This window comes from Parambassis ranga, chromosome 21 (genome assembly GCF_900634625.1).
Source record: "Parambassis ranga chromosome 21, fParRan2.1, whole genome shotgun sequence".
Lineage (NCBI taxonomy): Eukaryota > Metazoa > Chordata > Actinopteri > Ambassidae > Parambassis > Parambassis ranga.
In genome coordinates, this window is record NC_041041.1 from 20539215 (window position 1) to 20558567 (window position 19353).

At 41.3% G+C, this 19353-nt stretch overlaps 1 protein-coding gene across 1 annotated transcript; it reads right to left on the minus strand.

The window, feature by feature from the left end:
• Positions 1-1516: 1516 nt before the first annotated feature.
• cxcr4b (chemokine (C-X-C motif), receptor 4b) lies at positions 1517-3533 on the minus strand. Its single transcript, XM_028394430.1, has 2 exons — positions 3406-3533; positions 1517-3144 (listed from the first exon to the last, which is right to left on the minus strand). Exons 1-2 carry the CDS (start codon positions 3409-3411, stop codon positions 2020-2022), a joined length of 1131 nt encoding a protein of 376 aa, XP_028250231.1. The 5' UTR covers positions 3412-3533; the 3' UTR covers positions 1517-2019.
• Positions 3534-19353: the final 15820 nt, after the last annotated feature.

The window sequence follows — 19353 nt, forward strand, 5'->3', positions numbered from 1 at the left end:
ACTGCTAGAACACACATGCATTAGTTTGTTTTAAGTAACATTTAGGATGTCAGATAGGTTTCACAGGAAGAGGATATTTATGTTTTGCAACATGTTGTGCTATTACAGCCATAGAAAAGAAAAACAAACACATGTAAAGGCTGACAGCGGAGGAGATGAGTGTTAATAATGAATGAAAGGACAGCTCTTTGCACCAAGAGTAAATTCCTAAGTGGGTCAAGTACCTCAAATTCTGCACTCAAATGAGCACTCTGGTCTTTCTGGAGAAGCATCCATATATATTTATGGTGCTAATGGTTATTGTTTTGAAAGCAACACTGGTCAAACTCAGCCACGGTGGACTGTATAAAGCTGTATTTAAAGTGTATTCATCACCCTCTGATATCTGATCTTAATTACCCTGCTCTGTACAGTCCTGTGTATTGTACTTTAACAATAAAGAATGCAAAAAAGGCAGTTTTTTCAGAGCACACTGAAGGATTACTCCCAGATCTCTCCTCGCACTGAGTTCTTATGCAAATTCAGAATCATTTGGGTTCATTTCCACCTGAAAAAGCTCCTCTTGTTTTATCCTGTTTCTTACACCATGAGAGACATGTGCCCTTAAATATCCATTAACCTTGCAGCTTGATGAGGGCACCTCACACCTTGTTCTCCTTCTTCTTTACATGTAAAGTCATGGAAATGCGACTCCGTTGGAGTTTTGAATGAATGCCGGCACTGTGTCGCACAGTCAGCCATTTGATGGCTTCATTCTCCTCATTGTTGTCAGCTTCCTTTTGCTGTCTGCAACTTGAACATCACTCAGTCACCAGTCCAAACAGATTAAAATCTCTAAGTGGGTATACGGGAGATAAAAGAGCCCAAAGAAAGATTGATGTGGCTACGTGTTAGAAATGTATCATCTTTATGTCTTGTCTTGTCGCTGTGTAATTCCAGCAGATTTATTCCCAGCAATAAATTGTGTGAATCCTCAAAACAAAGACAATGCCCGCCTATTTGCATCTTCACAGTATACAACCCAACTTTTGAATATCATTAGTTTTTGTTTTGTGAGTCAGGGAATAGACAAGTTGACCTATTGACCCGTTCTATGAGGCGAATGAGGATACTACTTGTTTACAAGCCTGAAATAATAGAAGCAGTATATCTTGTAAACTGAAAAGAAAGAAGAAAAAAAGTCAAAGGAGAGCTTAACATGCTTATTTTCTTTGTTAAGGAGGCATATGGGTGCTAATTATGACTGAAGATTTGAACTTTTGTGTCATGGCTGCTTAAGATGTAAAAGTGCACAGATGTTCTTGCAATTACAGGGCTGTCTGCTCGGCTTTTCAGGCAGCTCAGGTGGTGACATTTGTGTTAGGAGACACTACCCCCCCACCCCCACAGAGTGAGACACACACCCACCCCCTAAGGGGAAGGAGGAGGACGAAGGGGGGGGGGGGGGGGGGGTAAAAAGGCACAACACAATTTCTTTTTTTTTAAAGAAGAACTTTTTTATTTTAACATTAAAATACAAAACAGTAATAAAAAAAGCAGCTTGCAGTCTCTTTACATTTTACAAAACTTCCAGTGTGAATGACAGCAATAAATAATAGCTTTCAGGAAAAAAATATCACACGACTTAAGTGCGAACACACAAATGCTACAAATTATATACAGGCTTACAAAAAAGCAGCTACCACTCCTGAAAAAAATAAAAATGAAATGGTGGTGGCATTGTATGCCCGAGCTCTGATGAAGCACTGTAAAGATTGAGATAATGGCTCCTAAAAGAATGGAAGGCACAGCCTGAGGACATGATCTGGTTCAAGGGGGAAAAAAAAGAAAAGATAAGGCAGACATCGGAATAAAAACCGTCACAAGACAATTGCAGTAAACAAATGCAAACAAAATGTATAAAAAAACTCTTTTCTTTTTACAGCTGTACAAAATGTAGTAAGTTCTTTGAAATTAAAGCTTAACTTTGTGTCCCTCCTGAGAGTATCAAGTCACAGACTTTGAGGCTCTGGCTGTTAGTTAACTTGACAGAACACTTGAGGATTCGGACTCAGTGGACACAGATGAAATTGGCCCACGTTTTTTAGTCATGAGAGTCACTTTCTGACTTGATCTGCTGCTGACTGTCAGTGCGCTCCTGGCTGATTTCTTAAACTTAACTCCCAGGAAAGCGTACAGGATGGGGTTTAGGCAGCAGTGAAAATAGGCCAGTGCCTCGGTGATAGAAATCCACTTCTCCACCGCTTGCTGCAGAGAGCAGGAAGGCGGGAGGAGATTCAGCATGATGAGGTTGTCCAAAAAGATACCGACACAGTAGGGCAGCCAGCAGGAGAAAAAACAAATGATGAGGATGACTGTGGTTTTCAGCGCTTTCTTCTTCAGCGCCTGACCCTTTGAGCCTTGTGACAGCTTGGCGATGATGATGCAGTAGCAGATGAGGATGACCAGTCCGGGCAGGATGAAGCCCACAAGGATGTGCTGGAAGCGGAACGCAACTGTCCATATGACATTGTTTTCCACTGGGTAGATGCGCTGGCAGATAGTCCGGGAATCAGCAGTCTCCACGCTTTCATCTGCAAAGAAGATGTTTGAAGAGCCCACTTTCTGCACCCTGGCAAACACCAGGTCAGGTACAGTCAGCACGGCTGCAGGCAGCCACACACCCACATAGATCACTCTGCTCGCGAGCAGCTTTCTTGTGGCTTGGCTGTTAGTGGCGCGTACCACTGCCAAGTATCTGTCCAGGCTGATGAAGGCCAGGATGAGGACGCTGCTGTACAGGTTGACCGTGTAGATCATGTGGACAGACACGCACAGGAAACTTCCAAAGTACCAGGTTTTGGCTGCATCAACAGCCCAGAAGGGTAAGGTGAGGACAAACAGGAGGTCAGCTACAGACAGATGGAGCCGGTACTTGTCTGTCATCGTTTTGACTTTCTTCTGGTAGCCCATGACAACAACGACTAATCCATTGCCCACTATCCCAAGAACAAAAATTATTCCGTAAACGGTGGGTAGGAAGATCTTGTTGAAGTCGTTGCTGAGAGCTTGGCCACATGGCTCCTGGAAATCCAGGTCAAAGTCTCCAGACTCCTCTGAGATGTTGTCAGTACTGTTGTCCAGAAAGTCATATGCAAAATCAAGCTAAAAGAAGAAGAAAAAGAAGAAGAACTTAGAATTAGAAAACAGAGATATGCTTGAGGTAATAAGCTAGTAATTAATGTTTTTTAAGCTAAAAAAGTTGCACTTATGTAATAATATGTTCATTCATGTATTTCTTTTAAAGATATGACAGTGAACTAAAAGAAATGCATTTAAAAAGATCTAAATAACGCAAAGCAAAAAAAAAACACAAACAAACAAAAAGTCCCACAAAGTTTGACAAACATCCAAACAGAAACTCACCTCCATGTTCACCACTCGTGGATAACTTAGCGTGAGGACCAGTGAGCGTGCCTTCGCATGTGAAGCAGGGTGATCAGTTGCCTTGTGTGAAAGCAAACAAGTCAATAAATACCGCCTCCGCCTAGCCCCGCCCCCTGCCGGGAGGAGGAGCGGTGGGATGCGCTGGCAGCTCCAAAAACGGGTCTACTATAAAAACTGCCTGTGGTGAGGGCGTCACTTTGTGAAACTGCTGTGGCAAAAAAGAAGTAAAAAAAAAAAACGAAAAAAACCGACTGTTATCAAATTTTTGTTCTTAAAACAAGCTTCAATGGTACAAAGTGTCCTGTAAGCTATAATTAGTAACACGTTTTTCACAAGGTTATGATCACCTCCATTATTTTATGGAGGAAGAGGTTAATGTGTTTAAATTATATGGTACATTTATATTTTGCAACAACACACTAGGAGCATAATAGAGACACTACAGGAGACAAAAAGTCCCTCTACAGTGTCCCTCAGGGAAAGTTATTTGAGAATTAGAGCAATTTAAGGATTACCACTGCCTTTCTGCTAATATGTCACCATCTCACCAACCCTCACATTTCCCTCCTGAGTCTGCCCTCAGTGTGCTCTGACATTTTAGATTGGTCATCCAGGCGGCCTCCTCCCGGCCGCATATATTTCTCTCTACAAATCACTTCATAACTGTGTCTGATGACAGTTTTCATCAGCGGAGCCCTGAATCTGTCCTCACCTCCTTTTTTTAAGGCGTTCTGTCACTGCTCAAGTGCACTCCCAAGTTGCAAAATGATCCCCCTGGTGGATTTAAAAGCACACATACATGATAATGTAGGATTTCTATTCTATTAAGCAGCTTTTTTTCTGTTGAACAGTCTCTCGTGGGTTTACTTTAAGCCTCTCTAGTTTCAGTTAAAGCAGTGACGACAGGGGCACGCGGAACGTCTCCTCCTCCTCCTGTGTGTGTGTGTGTGTGTGTGAGATGGTTGTTTGAAACTGAATATCCTCCATGTGGCATTATAATATACCATTTGATGTATGAGTGCAGTGATATTTAACCATATCCCATCCATGCGCTGACACATTTTCTGAAAGACAGGTCATGCTTCACTAGTGAGGTGTAATAAATGCATAGGAACTAAATTAGATAACATTGTTGTTGAATGAGGAAGCTCAGGAAAAACTGAATCATAAAATTGTGTTATTATACAACGAAACCAGTGCCATGTCAACCATTCTGTTCCACCAAGATAACACCTTCAATGCAAATAAAAAGTGCAATAGTTCCCCCAGAAAGATCTGAAGTCATATTTCTGCTCCACCTGGTGATGCATGTGTAAAATCCCCCTGGTGTTAGAAGTGTTTTCATTTTCTCATTCTTTTGAATAAGGATAATTCCAGCAAACAAAGTACTGAAACACAACATCTGCTCATGTAGAGGAGGAAGAAAAATGACAACACACTTCAAAATCCATGATTACTATAATGTAATATGTAATATCAGAGCATTTGTGAATTAATAGCCAAGACATATTCATGGCACACAGCATATGAATAAAGGTGATAAGTGTACGTTGAGGCTTATCAGAGCAGCTGTATACATGAGATGAATCCTGTGTGTGTTTGTTGTCCTCAGATTCTTCTTCCTGCAGTAGGACTCCTGAGGAGAGGAAACAGGGGAAGTCTGGTGCTCAGAGAAAGGCCACTGTATTGGTATGATGCTCTTATCAACGCCATTCAGACGCAGACAGTTGTTCTGTTATCTGTCTGCGGGCAGAACTCTTGGATTTCATTATAAACACACACACACACACATTTCATTTTTTACATTCTCCAAATCACTTTCACCACACAGGGAAACTTCAATGACTCACTTTTCAACTTGTTTTCAGAAGTAGGACATCTGAGGTGTGTGTGTGTGTGTGTGTGTGTTCTACTCCCAGTTGTTCTCCCATTGTATCACTTTGTCAATAAGAAGTACATTTTTATGCATATATTTCACTAATTAACTGTGAATAATGCAATAACTGCAGCCTATACACTACCGTTTAAAAGTTTGAGGTCATCGGGCCAGTTCTATAGCTTCTCTGATCAGCAGTTCAGCTGTGCTAACATAATTTCACAGGAGTTTTCTAATCCTCAATTAGCCTTTTTAACACGATTAGCTAACACAATGTAACATTAGAACACAGGAGTGATGGTTGCTGGAAAAGGGCCTCTGTATACCTTTGCATATGTTCCATTAAAAATCAGCTTTTTCTAACTAGAACAGTCAGTTACCTCATTAACAATGTCTAGACTGTAGTCTGATTACTTTAATGTTATCTTCATTGAAAAAAATAATAACATTTCCAAGTGACCCCAAACTTTTGAAGTTAGGTAGTGTATAAGGATTTAGTTGTTCTTAAATAAGCAATCATTTAATCTCATTTAATATAGTATTTGGGCTTAATTGGGAACTATTGTAAGACATTTGAATTTATTGTATGTATGTCTTTTATAAAATAAAATAAAATAAAATAAAATAAAATAAAATAAAATAAAATAAAATAAAATAAAATAAAATAAATATGTATGTATGTATGATCAAGTATGATCAGGAATAAAATAAATAATAATAAATTATCAGTGTATTGCAATCAATCCACTCCTGGAGTCATCTGTGTGTACAGTGGAGCTTATCTTTTTCCAGAAAGATTTCCACAAAACAGATTTCTCTCCTTAATAAATAAATAAGAAAAACAAACACTATTTTATTTTTTATTTTGGGGAGGCTCCAGGAGGATATCTGCAGCCTTGCATGTCAGCATGAGGATTCAGATTACTATCGTCCCAGAATACAAAAGATCTGCGAGCTACTTAGAATACAAATCAAAAGAAGTGTGAAACGGCAGCGAAGGGGGCTCTTCACAGTGAAGAATGGCTATTGAAATGAGGCAGAAGAATGCCACTGAGATAAAGAGAAGAATGAGCAGCGCTGTTCCAGTCAACAGCAGCAGCCCTCCAGTTGCAACTCACCCTGCTCGACCCTCCCCTCCACCCTCCCTCACACTCCTTCCCAACACTCCTCACGCTCCCCGTCTCTCAGCAAGTCAGCTCGGGATAATTTTTCATAATGATAGCTCTCCTCACATATCACCTTTTTTTTTAAATCACAGCATAGAAAATAACATGCAGCCTTTGTTATTGAAAACGACTTTGGGAGTCGCCCTTTTGTTTTTTTTTGGGGTAATTCAAATACCTTTATCTCTTGTCTGAGCACTGAAATGTGGTCTGTGTGTATTTTTATGCTCGAATTCAAACTGTGGCTGCTTACAAATGCACTTCAGACTCAGATATTTGTGGGCGTAGACTGTGTTTTTTTGTTGTAGAGCTCGTCTTTGTTTGTTTGACCTTTATCGATCCAAGCCGTAGTATTAAAATCAGATCCTCCTCAGGAATCCTTGCCTCAGTACAAGGTGTGAAAACTGAAGTGTTGTTTTGAAATGACTCAATATGATGTGAATTCTTTCCTGCATGTTTGTGCATATTTGTGCTTATTATTATTCGCCTTGGAATGCATAACTTCTTTATCTATCAGCTCTGTCAGGTGGCCTTTTTTTGTTTTTCTGTCTCTGTGTGTCTGTTCAAGGGGGAGAGGTTGGGGGGGGCTCTGCTGGGAAAAGGGGGAGTGGTGGTCGTTCGGCCCTCAGCCAAAGATGAGAAATTCATCTTCCGTGCCCTCTCTTGCACTTTTTTTTTGGGTTTTGTCTTGTCAAGACACATCAAGCCTCATGTGAGTTAAAAAACATGACAGCAGAAAAAAAATGATACTTCCACTGTGAATGTGTGCAGAACTAATCAGACCATATTTTTTTCTTATGTGAGTGACATTTAGGAGTTGATTTTCGACCAGGGGAAGTTACAAAGAAATATTAATGATTATATTTCCACATAAAGAAAGAAATATTTGTAAAAGCATCCTGCTTGCTTTCCATCTTATTTGTGTTTCGGGGAAAAAAACAGGAGCTTGTATTTGAACAATAGAGCCACTTTTAAAAGACAAAGCTTGCTCCTTATCTTTGGACTCCACCCTCTGAAACTTCCTACTTTGCTGTTCGGTTGCATGTGTTGGTGGCCCATTTAAACACTTTTCCCTTGACCTCGATCAAGGTTATAATAACTCAGTTGATTCACAGTGAAATGTGCTGTTTGTCAAGCTTGTGGTGAATTTATCCGTAACATGTCGTATCTGTTATGATGAATATGAGGACTTTCACTCTGGAAGATGCCATAATCTATATTTTTTTGCAGATTAAAGGTTCCACACTTTGTTAACGATGACACCTGTGGCCATTGAGTGAACTGCAGTTGGCATTGTTTATTGTAAAACTTACATTTTGTATCAATTTACTTTCTATTTAGTTTGTTTAAGCCATTCTGCAGCACATTAGCACAATGACATTAGCATTAGAAATAACCAAACTATCCATATAGCAAAAACACCATTACTCTGAATGGTGCAGCTAACATGCTAACTGCTAATGTAATAATTAGAAAGCAAATCTTATTTGTACTTTGTATGCATTGCTATCATGAATAGATGGTGAAGTAATATAACTTAAAGATAGCTCAGATAGTATTTGGTAGGTGAGCTAAGCTACATGCTATAAGTGTGGTTCTGGTAACTTTACAAGACACATGCAATCCTGCAAGGACTGTAAGCAAGGATTGAAGTTAGGCCTACATAATGTGTTCACACAATGGCAATAAAAAGATGTAATAAGCCTGTGCAGCCTGTCTGACATCTACTTAATGTTTTCAAGATTCCAGAATCTTTAAATATTTGATCTAAGGGTTTTTAAATCAGTCTGAACTAAGCTGTAAACTTGATTCAGGGTCACAGCAGGACAGCAGCACACAAGCATCCTGCCTTCCACGCAAGGCCCAAAGTGATTTATTTTCTCTCTTTTTTCCTCCCTGCTTGAAACTAACAAGCTTCCTCCTCTAGTCTGACAACGTTGGTGGGCGACAACTGGAAGTAGGCAATTTTTTTTTTAACCCCAGAACATTTTCACGCTGATTACCCTGAATCCTGCTGCTGCCTGTCCTGACATGGAGTCCCTGCAGAATTAGACACGAGGGCATGAACCAATAAAAAAAAAAAGTGAAATGGGTGACACTGCCCTGGAGCAGTGAGGGGAAGAAATATATATCCACACACATGGCACAGATCCAAAAGCAAGTCACATGGCTGCTTGAGAAATGCAGCCCGTTGTTGCATAGGAAGGGTGTTTTCTATGAGTCCATGATAAATGCAACCAGGGTTCCCTTTCCTTTCCTTTTTTTTAAACCAACGTCTCCACTGTGGTTTCTGGCTTGCAACAGTATATTAAAAAAAAAGACAACAGCCTCTCATGATTACACAAAAGCGATACACATTTGCCTGTTTGTCAATGATATGGATATGACCATTTGCATGACAGTTCAGCAATTAAAAGCTGCTCTTTTCAGCCCCCCCTAAAGAAACAATATATAATTGTCACATCCTCAACACATCACACAGACTTGTCTTTGTACAAATTTAAATCATTTTCTGAAAGAGTTCCCTGAGTTACTATTTACTCCAGACACACGTGGAGACCCCTCTGCTGCTGCATTTGTATACTGGCACAGAAGATCACAGTGAGTGCTCTTTCAGGCCTCTCTGCAGGTGGAGGGGCCTCCATCTGGCCCCGTGTGCACTTGTGGAGGAGACTCAAATGTGAACAGAGGCTCAGCTCAGCCCTGATCACCTCACCAGATAACAGGGACAATAGGCCAGATGACAGTAGATAAGCTTTTCCAGAGTCAAGTGACCAGAGGAGGTGGAGGAGGAGGAGGGAGGGGAATAAACCTGCTGCCGAGGCAAGCGGTGTCTTCTTCTTCTACTACTTCATTAATTCAGGAACACGTGTTTTCCTTTTATTTATCATCATCAGGATGGGGAGTGTTTTTTAGTTCCCTTTGTGGCTCTAATAATAGAAAATGCTCCATTTAACTTGTATCACTTGATGCCACTGTTTTGGACAGAGAACCCCATTTAATTAGCATGCTGCACTCAGCATATTTTATTCTCTTGGATTATTCTAGCATAAGCACCATTTTTACAGAGAGTGTGTGTGCTATGTGTGTGTGTGTAAAAACCTTTTGCCTTTGGCAGTTTTGCTTTTAGTGCTGATTTATAGCACCACTCAGCAAAAAAAAGCAGAGCAGCTTCATTCATTATTTAAAGCAGAATGATGGACATGCTGGATTCTGAGCATCCTTGGACAGAAGGTCTTATGATATGTGACATTTAGGCTCCGTAGTCAGTCCAGCACTGCAAGACCAGAACAAAGCACCGATGCAAGGGAACATATATCAGCCTCGGCCAGAGGGATGCTTATACTCCGCCGCCCCCTGTGCATGGTGCCTCCTTGTCTGAAAAATGACACCGTCTACGCTGACTGCCTGAAGCTGAACAGAAAACAAATAGTTGTTTTATTTTTTTTTCCGACAGTCTGCAGGAAAAGGGCAACAGGGAGTAGAAACACAGAATTTGTTTCTCCATCTCAGATGAATCACATCAGTTAATCACAGTCTACTCATCAAGCTGGAGCCTTTTTGTGAAGCAATCCGATGTGATGTGCCAACATTTTTTATTTTACCTGGAGTAACTACACTCACTCTTTGTTATCTACAAAGCTGTGAAGTGATGTTGAAGCTTTCCAGCTAATACTCAGGATGTACAAACAAAAGTTCTGAAACGTGTATGAGTCCAAAAAAAAAGAAGAAGAAGAAGAAGAGCAGCATAATGCCGATGAAAGGAGTCAACATTGTTTGTACTCGTGCAGACAGGGAGTGCCCCCTTGTGAATTCAAAAATGCCAGGATTTACAACTAAATAACCCCCCCCCTCCAGATACTCCCTTAGCCCTGTGATAGACTTTCCTCCTCAAAACCAGCTCCTGGGCTGGATCCTGAAGGCGATCGCTTGGGACCTGCGCCCCCTTTTGTACTCGGCTGCCTTTGGGTTTATTTTCTCAGCACAATTGAATTCTTTTTTTCTTTTTACTGAAGACTGCAAAGGCTGTAGATCCCTCTTCTGATATGGATCGTTGCCTTTCCTACCCACCACCCCAACTACCCCCCCAAAATCTGTGAGGATTACAGTGTTTATGTGTAAACAAAGATGAGGGGTAAATAATACATCTGGATTTACTGTGCCTCGACCAGCATCCGGTCGTCTGACTTTGATTATTTATCATGCACCCGTGCTTTTAGAGTTTTTTATGACAGGATGTAGGACGGGCACTGTCAGCATACCAATGGCACTGTGTTCCCACAGGAAGCCTATTGATCAGGATGTGACAGGTGTTGTTTGTTTGCGAGTCTTATTTCTGAAAAAACCCAAAACAAACCTCAGCTGTTTGCTCTTTTTAAGCTTCTGAAAATTATAATGCAGCGCCCCCTTCGCCCCTCAGCAGGGCCGCATCTTTGGTTAAAAAGACACAAACAATGAAGCAGGAAATGAAGTATTAGCAGCAGGTCAATGCTGCGAGCTCGAGAAGCTGATAGATTAAGGGAGGACGGAGCTTTTCAGGCCTCAGGTGGGAGCAGGCTCCTCTGAACTCATATTGTTTAGACTGATTACTATCTGTCAAGCTGAGAGACACTTAGATATTTACTTTGAGCTGCAGTGTCCAGAGAGGACAGCCCTCCCTCGGGCAGGTGGCAGAATGTGTCATTATCAGGAGTGTCAACAAAGCCTTATCATCAATAACATCTGTATGGCGGTCAGAGGTGTGTGTGTGTGTGTGTGTGTGTGTGTGCTGTGATTCACTGTTTACTTTGGTCTTGTACCTAGATAAACCCTCTCAAGTGTTTATTGCACACCGGCCTGTAGCCTCCACGGCCAGCTTCTTCTTCCACATGCTAGTACTTGAAGTCTGTATTTGGTCTGGTTTTGTTGCTTTGTTGCGATCACGTGTCAATCAAACCCGGTGGATGTCTGATTTTTATTCTTTCTTCTTTCTTTTTTTCTGACAAACATTCAGTTTTTTTCTGTTGTTCAGACAAAATGCAGGTGCGAAGCTGATCTGTTTCTATACATCACAAGGGGGTTTCTGAAGCAGTTCACACAGGAAGGCTTTCGGAGGTTAGCTGCGAGTTTAACTGAGGTGTCTGTTTTTCACTGCAGCAAATTATTTGGCTTACTCTTCAGATTGAAAAAATCTGATCCTTTTATAGAACATGATGTTATACAAGCTCAACAGTTCCAAATGACACCACCTGTAGCATATTTAAATAGCCTTAGATAGTCAACCACTTGAAGGTGGACTCCGTATAAAGATGGATAAAATCCTTTGTCCACAGTTTATTTCTGAAAAGTCGTTTCAAAGTGTGTGGATGGCCCCAGGCTAATTCAGACAACTGCGTGACTGGAGCTGACATTGGCATCAGAACACCTGGAATGACATCAAACTGACACTCCCTAACTATGTCTCACTTTAAGCCTTAATATCATTTAAAAGGCTGCGTTTTATTAAGAATAAAAATCCTCCACCGTGCAGTCATGGTTCATGGGAAAGGATCCTCAGGGGGAGTTTTACAAAGAAATACTTGGATACATGATCTGTCAGCTAACTTCTGCTAGCAAGTAGCAGTTAGCATGTCAGATGATGATTTTTGTCATTGTGGTGTAGAGTTCAAAAGGAAGGACACAAAAGGGGAACGAGTCCAAGGAAAAGTGAACATTATTAAAGCCACTAAAAAAACAAAAACAAAAAAAAAACAAAACGAAATCCAAATAAAGTTTAAAAAACTTAACAGGAATCAACTGCATAGACGAAAACACAGGGAACAACATCATCAGGGACATCATCAGTAGCGAACAGACAAACTGACAAAGACCAGGCACAACATTTAAATACACAAGGTTTACAAGACACAGGTGAAGACAATCAGCATAGGGCAGGTCATCAACAAGACACAGACACACAAGGAAAGAAGATTTTCAAAGTAAAACAGGAAAGAAGCACTAAAACCCTGGTTATGCACTAAAATAACCAGGTAAGCTGAGTATTTGATTAACAACAAAACCAACTGGACCAGGGATCATGACAATTGTTTAATGCAAAAAAATAATGTGTATAAAAAGACAGTTTTATTGATATATAAAGACTTAAATGAAAAAAGTGTAAGTTGTCACTATGGCCCTAAAACACACTAAGCTGATAATACATTCTCACAGGATAGCATAAAGTTTTTTTTGGTGCATGTTTATAAGCTTGTGAATCCCAAGAATTTATCAATCAATCACAAGGTAAATCAACAATTTCTGCTGTGTAGCACTTGCATTGGAGCCAGCCTCATGTGGCCATTCAAAGAACTGCAGTTTCTGGTTCTTTTTCATCATTTCTCATAATGTATCGTAAAATATAAAATGATCTCTTCTTCTCTTCTCCAAAAAGGCCTGTCTGCAGTGTTGTGTGTAATAGAAGCAGCTCTCTCAGTGATGAGGAAACTTTTTGTAGATGGAAAAGATTTCATACAAGCACCAGAATGTTATTATGGGTAAACAGAAGACTCACAGATAACCTTCGGCATCCTCTCTGCATGTAAGCCAATTCTACAAACCGGTAGCATTAAAAATAAAGACAAAATGTGTGAGTGCACGTCTAAGCAGCTTTAAAGATGGTGTTTGGTCAAATATCTCTTTTTGTGTTTTCTCCACTCTGTGAATCAACAATTCATTTCCAGCCCATCTGTACAAAAGGTGATTGTTAGCAGCAGGTCCGGCCTGTCTACTTACAGTTTCCTGGGTGAACCCCTCTGGACAGCCATTGCTCAATCATGGTTCACCTCTTTGGCAGAGGGCACGGACGGCAGCTTTCACACTCACTTCAAATCAAATCAATGCGTGATCCATCACGGGCTTCTTGCCTTTAGGGCAGCTTTAGATGTGTAAGAGCTACTCTCTGTGGTATCCACTAGCTGCTTATGTCTTAGACTGACACATGTGTTTGTGTGTGTGTGTGTGTGAGTGCAGGGTAATAGAATTAGAGAGGGCCCCAGTGCCTCTTGGGAGCCCTCCATCTGACAAAATAAGGCAACTTTGACATATATATTAGCAGATGTTGGGACAGGATGCAAGTGTTTTGAATAACCTCAGTGTACTCTGGCGTCTGGAGAGTTGTCATCTTGTGCACTGAAGGAAGAGATGATGATGATGATGTAGGGTTTTGGAACAGCCCTTAAGTCCTGTGACTGCAGGTCTTCTGCTTATTTTTTGTGGCTTTTTAATTGGAGAAAAATGTCGAAATGGCGCTTTGCATCGTGCCCCGCTCAGAAACATTTGAACTGAGTAAACAAAAACAAGTTCCTGTTTTCTTTTCATAACAACTTTTCCATGAAAATATGTCACAAGATAATATGACATGTGACATCTAATGAGTGTACAAAAGTGAGGCCAAAATATCTTACAGGCACTTGCTATGTTGGGAAAAAGACCATCTTGGTACCAGAGTCTGCCCTGTAGACATCTAGAGGCTGCTGACAAGAATAACCAATTAAAAACAAGAAAAAAGAAACACTTGAGAAAAGATTAGTAATGTTAAAAACTAGCCATTGCTAACAGTCCATAAACCAATGCTGAGAAAAATTCAATTGAGGAGTACCCATTCACTAATGTGGGGGAGGCAGGGTTTATGGCCTTCACTGCACCCAGCCACCAAGGGGCAGTTGATGTTTTTGGCCTCATATTTGGGGAGCTGTGATAGCGTCCATCTGTATACAGCCTCTGCTGACATCACTCATATATAGAAAAACAAAACACCACATTAAAAAATCACATAAAACAAAACTTTTGAGGTTATCACACAAGCTCCATAAAAACAGACATTGTAGTCGTTTTAGATAAAAAGTCTTTGAACACCTTTGTTCAAAGACTGTGTTTGGAACACCTGCTTTAAGAAGTGTTTTTTTATAGATCAAAGAATGTGAGAGAGCAGTACCCTCCTTTTTCCTATCATAAAGGTGGGGTTTGCATATCCTTGGCTAAAGGAGATAAAAAGAGAAAACAAGTGTTGCGGCTCCTTCGGCTGCTCTTTGTCTCGCTGAGCAGCACAGTGGAGAGAGGCTTTAGAGGAAAGAGAGGCTATTCCTTAACCTGACTTCTTAGATGGAGCTGCTTAGATATATCAGTCAATGTGTATAATTTTACAAATGTTAATTACGAGTAGTTTGTTAATATATTTTGACTTCGCATACTTTATGTATGGGCCTTTATATACAATCGTTGCATCTGCATATGGGGAGGAAATTTGCCTGAATATGGCGTTGTAGAGAGGAAAAGGAGTAATGGAGGCTCTGCAGATGTCATTGTAGATGGAGATGTAGTCGGCTTCAATCTCGCAGACGCTCTCCATCACATCCGTTGGTATGTCAGAATGAAGCCATGTGCGACATTACCGTGAAGTGATCTACACCTGAATGACAGCAGTCTAAAGAGACTGATGGTGTCTAAAAGGGATAATGTGCGGGGCTGCTCATCGCTACCTATAGAGAATAATCACCTCAATCTGCAGCTCCCTTTACGAGCTTTATAAAGTTGCAGCCCATTGTGCAGCTGTCTGGCCCTCCACTGCTCACTCTCACACAGCTCTGTGCTTGTTAATTACTCAGCTTTAGAGCTGCTGGTCGATTTGTTTCTTTCACAATCTTTAACGAAGACAGCCTACTTGTTTCTCCCTGCTTCTGTATTCATGCTAAGCTAGGCTAATTGCCCTCTGGCTTCAGCTCCATAATTAGGGGAACAGATGAAAAACAGGTATTGATTCTTTTGTTTAGCTTTCAGCAGAAAGCAAATAAGCATATTTCCCCAAATGCCAGAGCTGTGGTTCATTATTAGACTGTTGTTGTTTTTGTGTGTGCGTGTGTTACAGCTTATTTGGCACTATGTATAACTTTATGTAAATTTAATCACACTTTATCATGTGAGCGGCTCGTCTTAAATCGGATCTCATGTCAACCACTGATGGGCTGAATTGCAAAGGTAAACACAGGGCAGACTTTCTCCTGCACCTGTAACTTGATCTCACCTTTTCCGTTCCACAGACTTATTATTAGTCTTACTCACCTAACACTGTCTCTGACATGGCTCCGGTAATGGTGAGTCACACAACACCTACTGCGTTTGACCTTTTTTTGCTTCCTGGCAGCATGCACAGCAGATTTATGTGTGCGTGTGTGTGTTTTTTGTCTGTGTATACTTGTACAGCTATCTTTATGAGAACCATTAAAGTAGGGACATTTTGGCTGGTGCTCACCTCCAGACTGCTAAAAATTCAGTAAAATTCGGAGTTTATTCAGGCCGCGGTAGGAGAGCGTGTGCGTTGAACTCTTTCAAACAGCTATTTGATGGTTAAGACTCAGGCTCAGGTCAGAGTTAGGGGGTAGGATTAGGGTAAGGAGCTAGTGAACACCTTGTTAATGAATGTCACAAAAACAAGGTTGTGTATGTGCATACTTTCAACTGTCCTTTTGAGAACCATTGAATCGTGGAAGTCTTTGACCCCCTTCACACTGGGGAAATCAATGTGGCTAGAGCAGGATCTGGCCCGTACAAAAGCCGTGTGAAAACACCTGTCTAACTATGGCAGCTTTGCCCCGAATATGTTTTTGACATGGCCACAAAGTAATAAAGTGCTTTTTAACCCCCCCCCCCCCAAAGAAAAAACACGAAAGAATGAAGGACAGAGAAAAAGCGCACAACACACACACTCTCCTACCGCAGCCTGAATAAACTCAGAATTTTACAGAATTTTTAGCAGTCTGGAGGACAACAAAGAAGCCGGGTTAAGCTGGATTAAGTGCGGACACGTGTGTGTGACATATGTAAAGGCTATCTGGATTCAATTCCACTCTAACTGGATCCAGTGTGAACGGGGCCTTTGTAAAAGTGAGGACATGTCAGGAAGGGGGTCCTCACTTATTGGACCCTTTTATATGCCTGTTTGGTGATTAAGACTTTTAGGGTAAAGGTTATAGGGGTTAGACTCTGTAACGAGTTCAGCTTATTGTGTCGTTCTCTCACTTCCACAGCTCTGTACTTGTTAATTGGGCAAAAGACAGGCTAGTTGTTACACTGTGCTAAGCTACATATGGTTTTAATGTAAAATTAGACAACGTATTATGTCAAAAGAGGTCCTCACAAAGATAGCTGTACAAGGTTGTGTGTGTGATTCATTAGATTTACTATGTTTGAATGCCTAGCGGCTGGCCTCCATCACAATAGGTTGAGAAAGATCGTTTCTTCTATCATCAAGTTTCTCAATCATCTGCAGGGCTTTTCTTGTTTCTACTACATAGATAATGACAGCACACAGCAGCTTTGTAACACCGAGGCAGCATAAATCACATTTCTAGAGATCTCATCTACCTTTTACTATATAATATATATCTCCAACAACTCCCATCTTTCTCCAATCTGTCTCTCTCCTGCCTCGATGCAGATTCATACACAAAACATTTATATATTTCTAGGTCTCTTATTGTGAGAAAGTCAGCACTACAACAACTTTCAAATAATCAGATCATTGCTGTAACTTCAGGCAAATGACAAAATCTTTTACACAAATACACACACACACACTCGGCGGCTTGGCTGTACCGCCCAAAAATGCGAAGCATCAAGCCAGTGTTACATTTTGTTGGCATCGTCTAGGATTTTTTTGGCCCATGCACGCAAGCCCATTTTCAGCTGATAATTAAATGATAGCTGCAGTTGCACCTCTTATCTGTTTGCACAACACATTTTTTTTAACTCTTTGTGTAACTCTCAGCGCTCAGCGTGAGGAGTGGGAGGAAAAGCAAGAGAGAGTGAGAGAATGAGGAAGGAGAAATAAACAGAAAAACAGCATGAAGGGAAACAAAAACAAGTTGTGTATGTGAGACTGGCAGAGAAACAGTGTGAACTTAGTGTGAACCTGTTTGTCTCATTGTCTGTCTGCTGCATCACACGTACGCACAAAAACCCACTCCACTCTGCCCTCACTTCCTCTCTCTCTCTCTTTCTCTTTCTCTTTCACCCCTCACAGGTCTGCTGATAGATGCCACAGATGTCCACAGTGAGATCAATAACCTCCCACACACCCCCTCCACCCACCCTCACCCTCACTCCCACCGTGGATCAGTAGCCATATTCTTCCCGAGTCGCACTTCCCTCATCTCAGATTGCGTGAGAGGTTTTGAAAAAGATGAACTATCAGCTGCTGCAGAGAGAAGCTTGTTTTTCATGTTGTCTCCACTGCCGCCTGCCACGCTGGCGTCAGACTGTGTCAAAACACAGGTCGGCACGGCTACGCGGTGTTTTGTCATGAAGTCTTATGCAATAAACTGTTTTTGCGCCTTAGTCAGCGCCGGGTTGACCTCTGCGATGCTCACAGGTGACTGAGTCATCAGCTTTGGAAACAAAACCAACCAACCTCCTTTGGATGAACCCTGGTTTGCTGTCACAGTTGTAAATGTGGCAACAGAGGCTGTTAGCCGTTTGACAGCGAGAGGCAGCAAATGAATTTTTAATAGCAGAAAAGTCTCACTCATTAGTGGAATCCTCTGATCAGGGCATTGTGCTGCTGCTGCTGTTGCAGAGGGCAGATGGCTGCCCCTCCTGCAGTACAGGGGGGTGGGGGTGGGTGGTGCATGTCAGTATTGATGTGTCTGCCTTTGGTTGTCATTATGTGTGTGTTTCTGCAAAATTCAAAAGTTGTAAAAAAGTCATGTCAGCTTCAGTTGAGTGTACATTTTTTGATGCTGTCAGGCTGTTGCACTCATCTCTGGTTAATTTCTCAAATTAAAGAGAAGCTGCACAGAAAAAAAGAAGAAAAAAAGTTAAATTGCATCCCTCCGCTGACAGATTGTTCTCGTCTTGAGCCTGAATGTGAGATCAAATGACAGTTTTACATTGTTCAGAGTAGGCGGGCAGGCACAAGCAGCAAGAAACGTTAATTGTTGTGTATCTCGCTCTGAATGTGAATACCTCTACGAGCAACTAAAGCCTGTGTGTGTGCTTTGTTGCTGCCGACAATGCAAGAGCTGACAGCACATCTGGCATCTTAAGCGGGGGGCCACGGTGTTTGTCTCCCCCACCGGGATGTGCTCTTTGCACCATTAGCTGCTCGCTAGGCAGGAAAAGACCAGCTAACAGTGCCGCTGTCCCACTGCCAGTCACTCACGATGCATCACTTAACATCAGTGTGTATTAAAAAAGAGCTGCATCCATCCACGTAGCATTCGATCTGTTCGTCTGAAAGTTGGAGCTATCGTGATGAGATCTGTGTGGGCATCCTCCTCTACCAAAGTTTTTATTTATTCAGGAAACCACACGGTGCACACAGAACACGATGTACCACATCACATCAGCATCTGATTATATCCACAACACACAAGGGTTGAACTTTGGTAGCAGCAGAACTCACATGCGTCTCTACCATTTGTTTCATGACAACAAAATGCACCACACACACGTAATGTTCCCTTTTTCTGTTCAACGCTGCATGCTTTTTGTGTCCTTGCTCTGTGCTGACTTTATTTTATATTAAAAAAAAGCCTCACAGCTGAACTGGTGCCACTTTAAGACCTTAAAAAAATACCAACAAGTCATTCTGTTCATCAGTGAAAAGGCCATGTCAGACACCAAACCGATTATTGCTAAACACAGGAGAGGACAGTACATTTGAGGAAGTCTTGTCACTCATCGTTTCACTATTGCCCAGACATAAGTGCGGCTTGATTAAATATATTGTGTGGTCCTTGGACCTCACTTCTTACTTCTTTAACACAGTAGGATTTTAAACATTATTCAAGAATTTACAACTACTTCCTCCACAGCTGCCAGTTAATATTAGAGACCTTCCATAGGATTACATTTTGGACCTTTTGAGCTAATTGA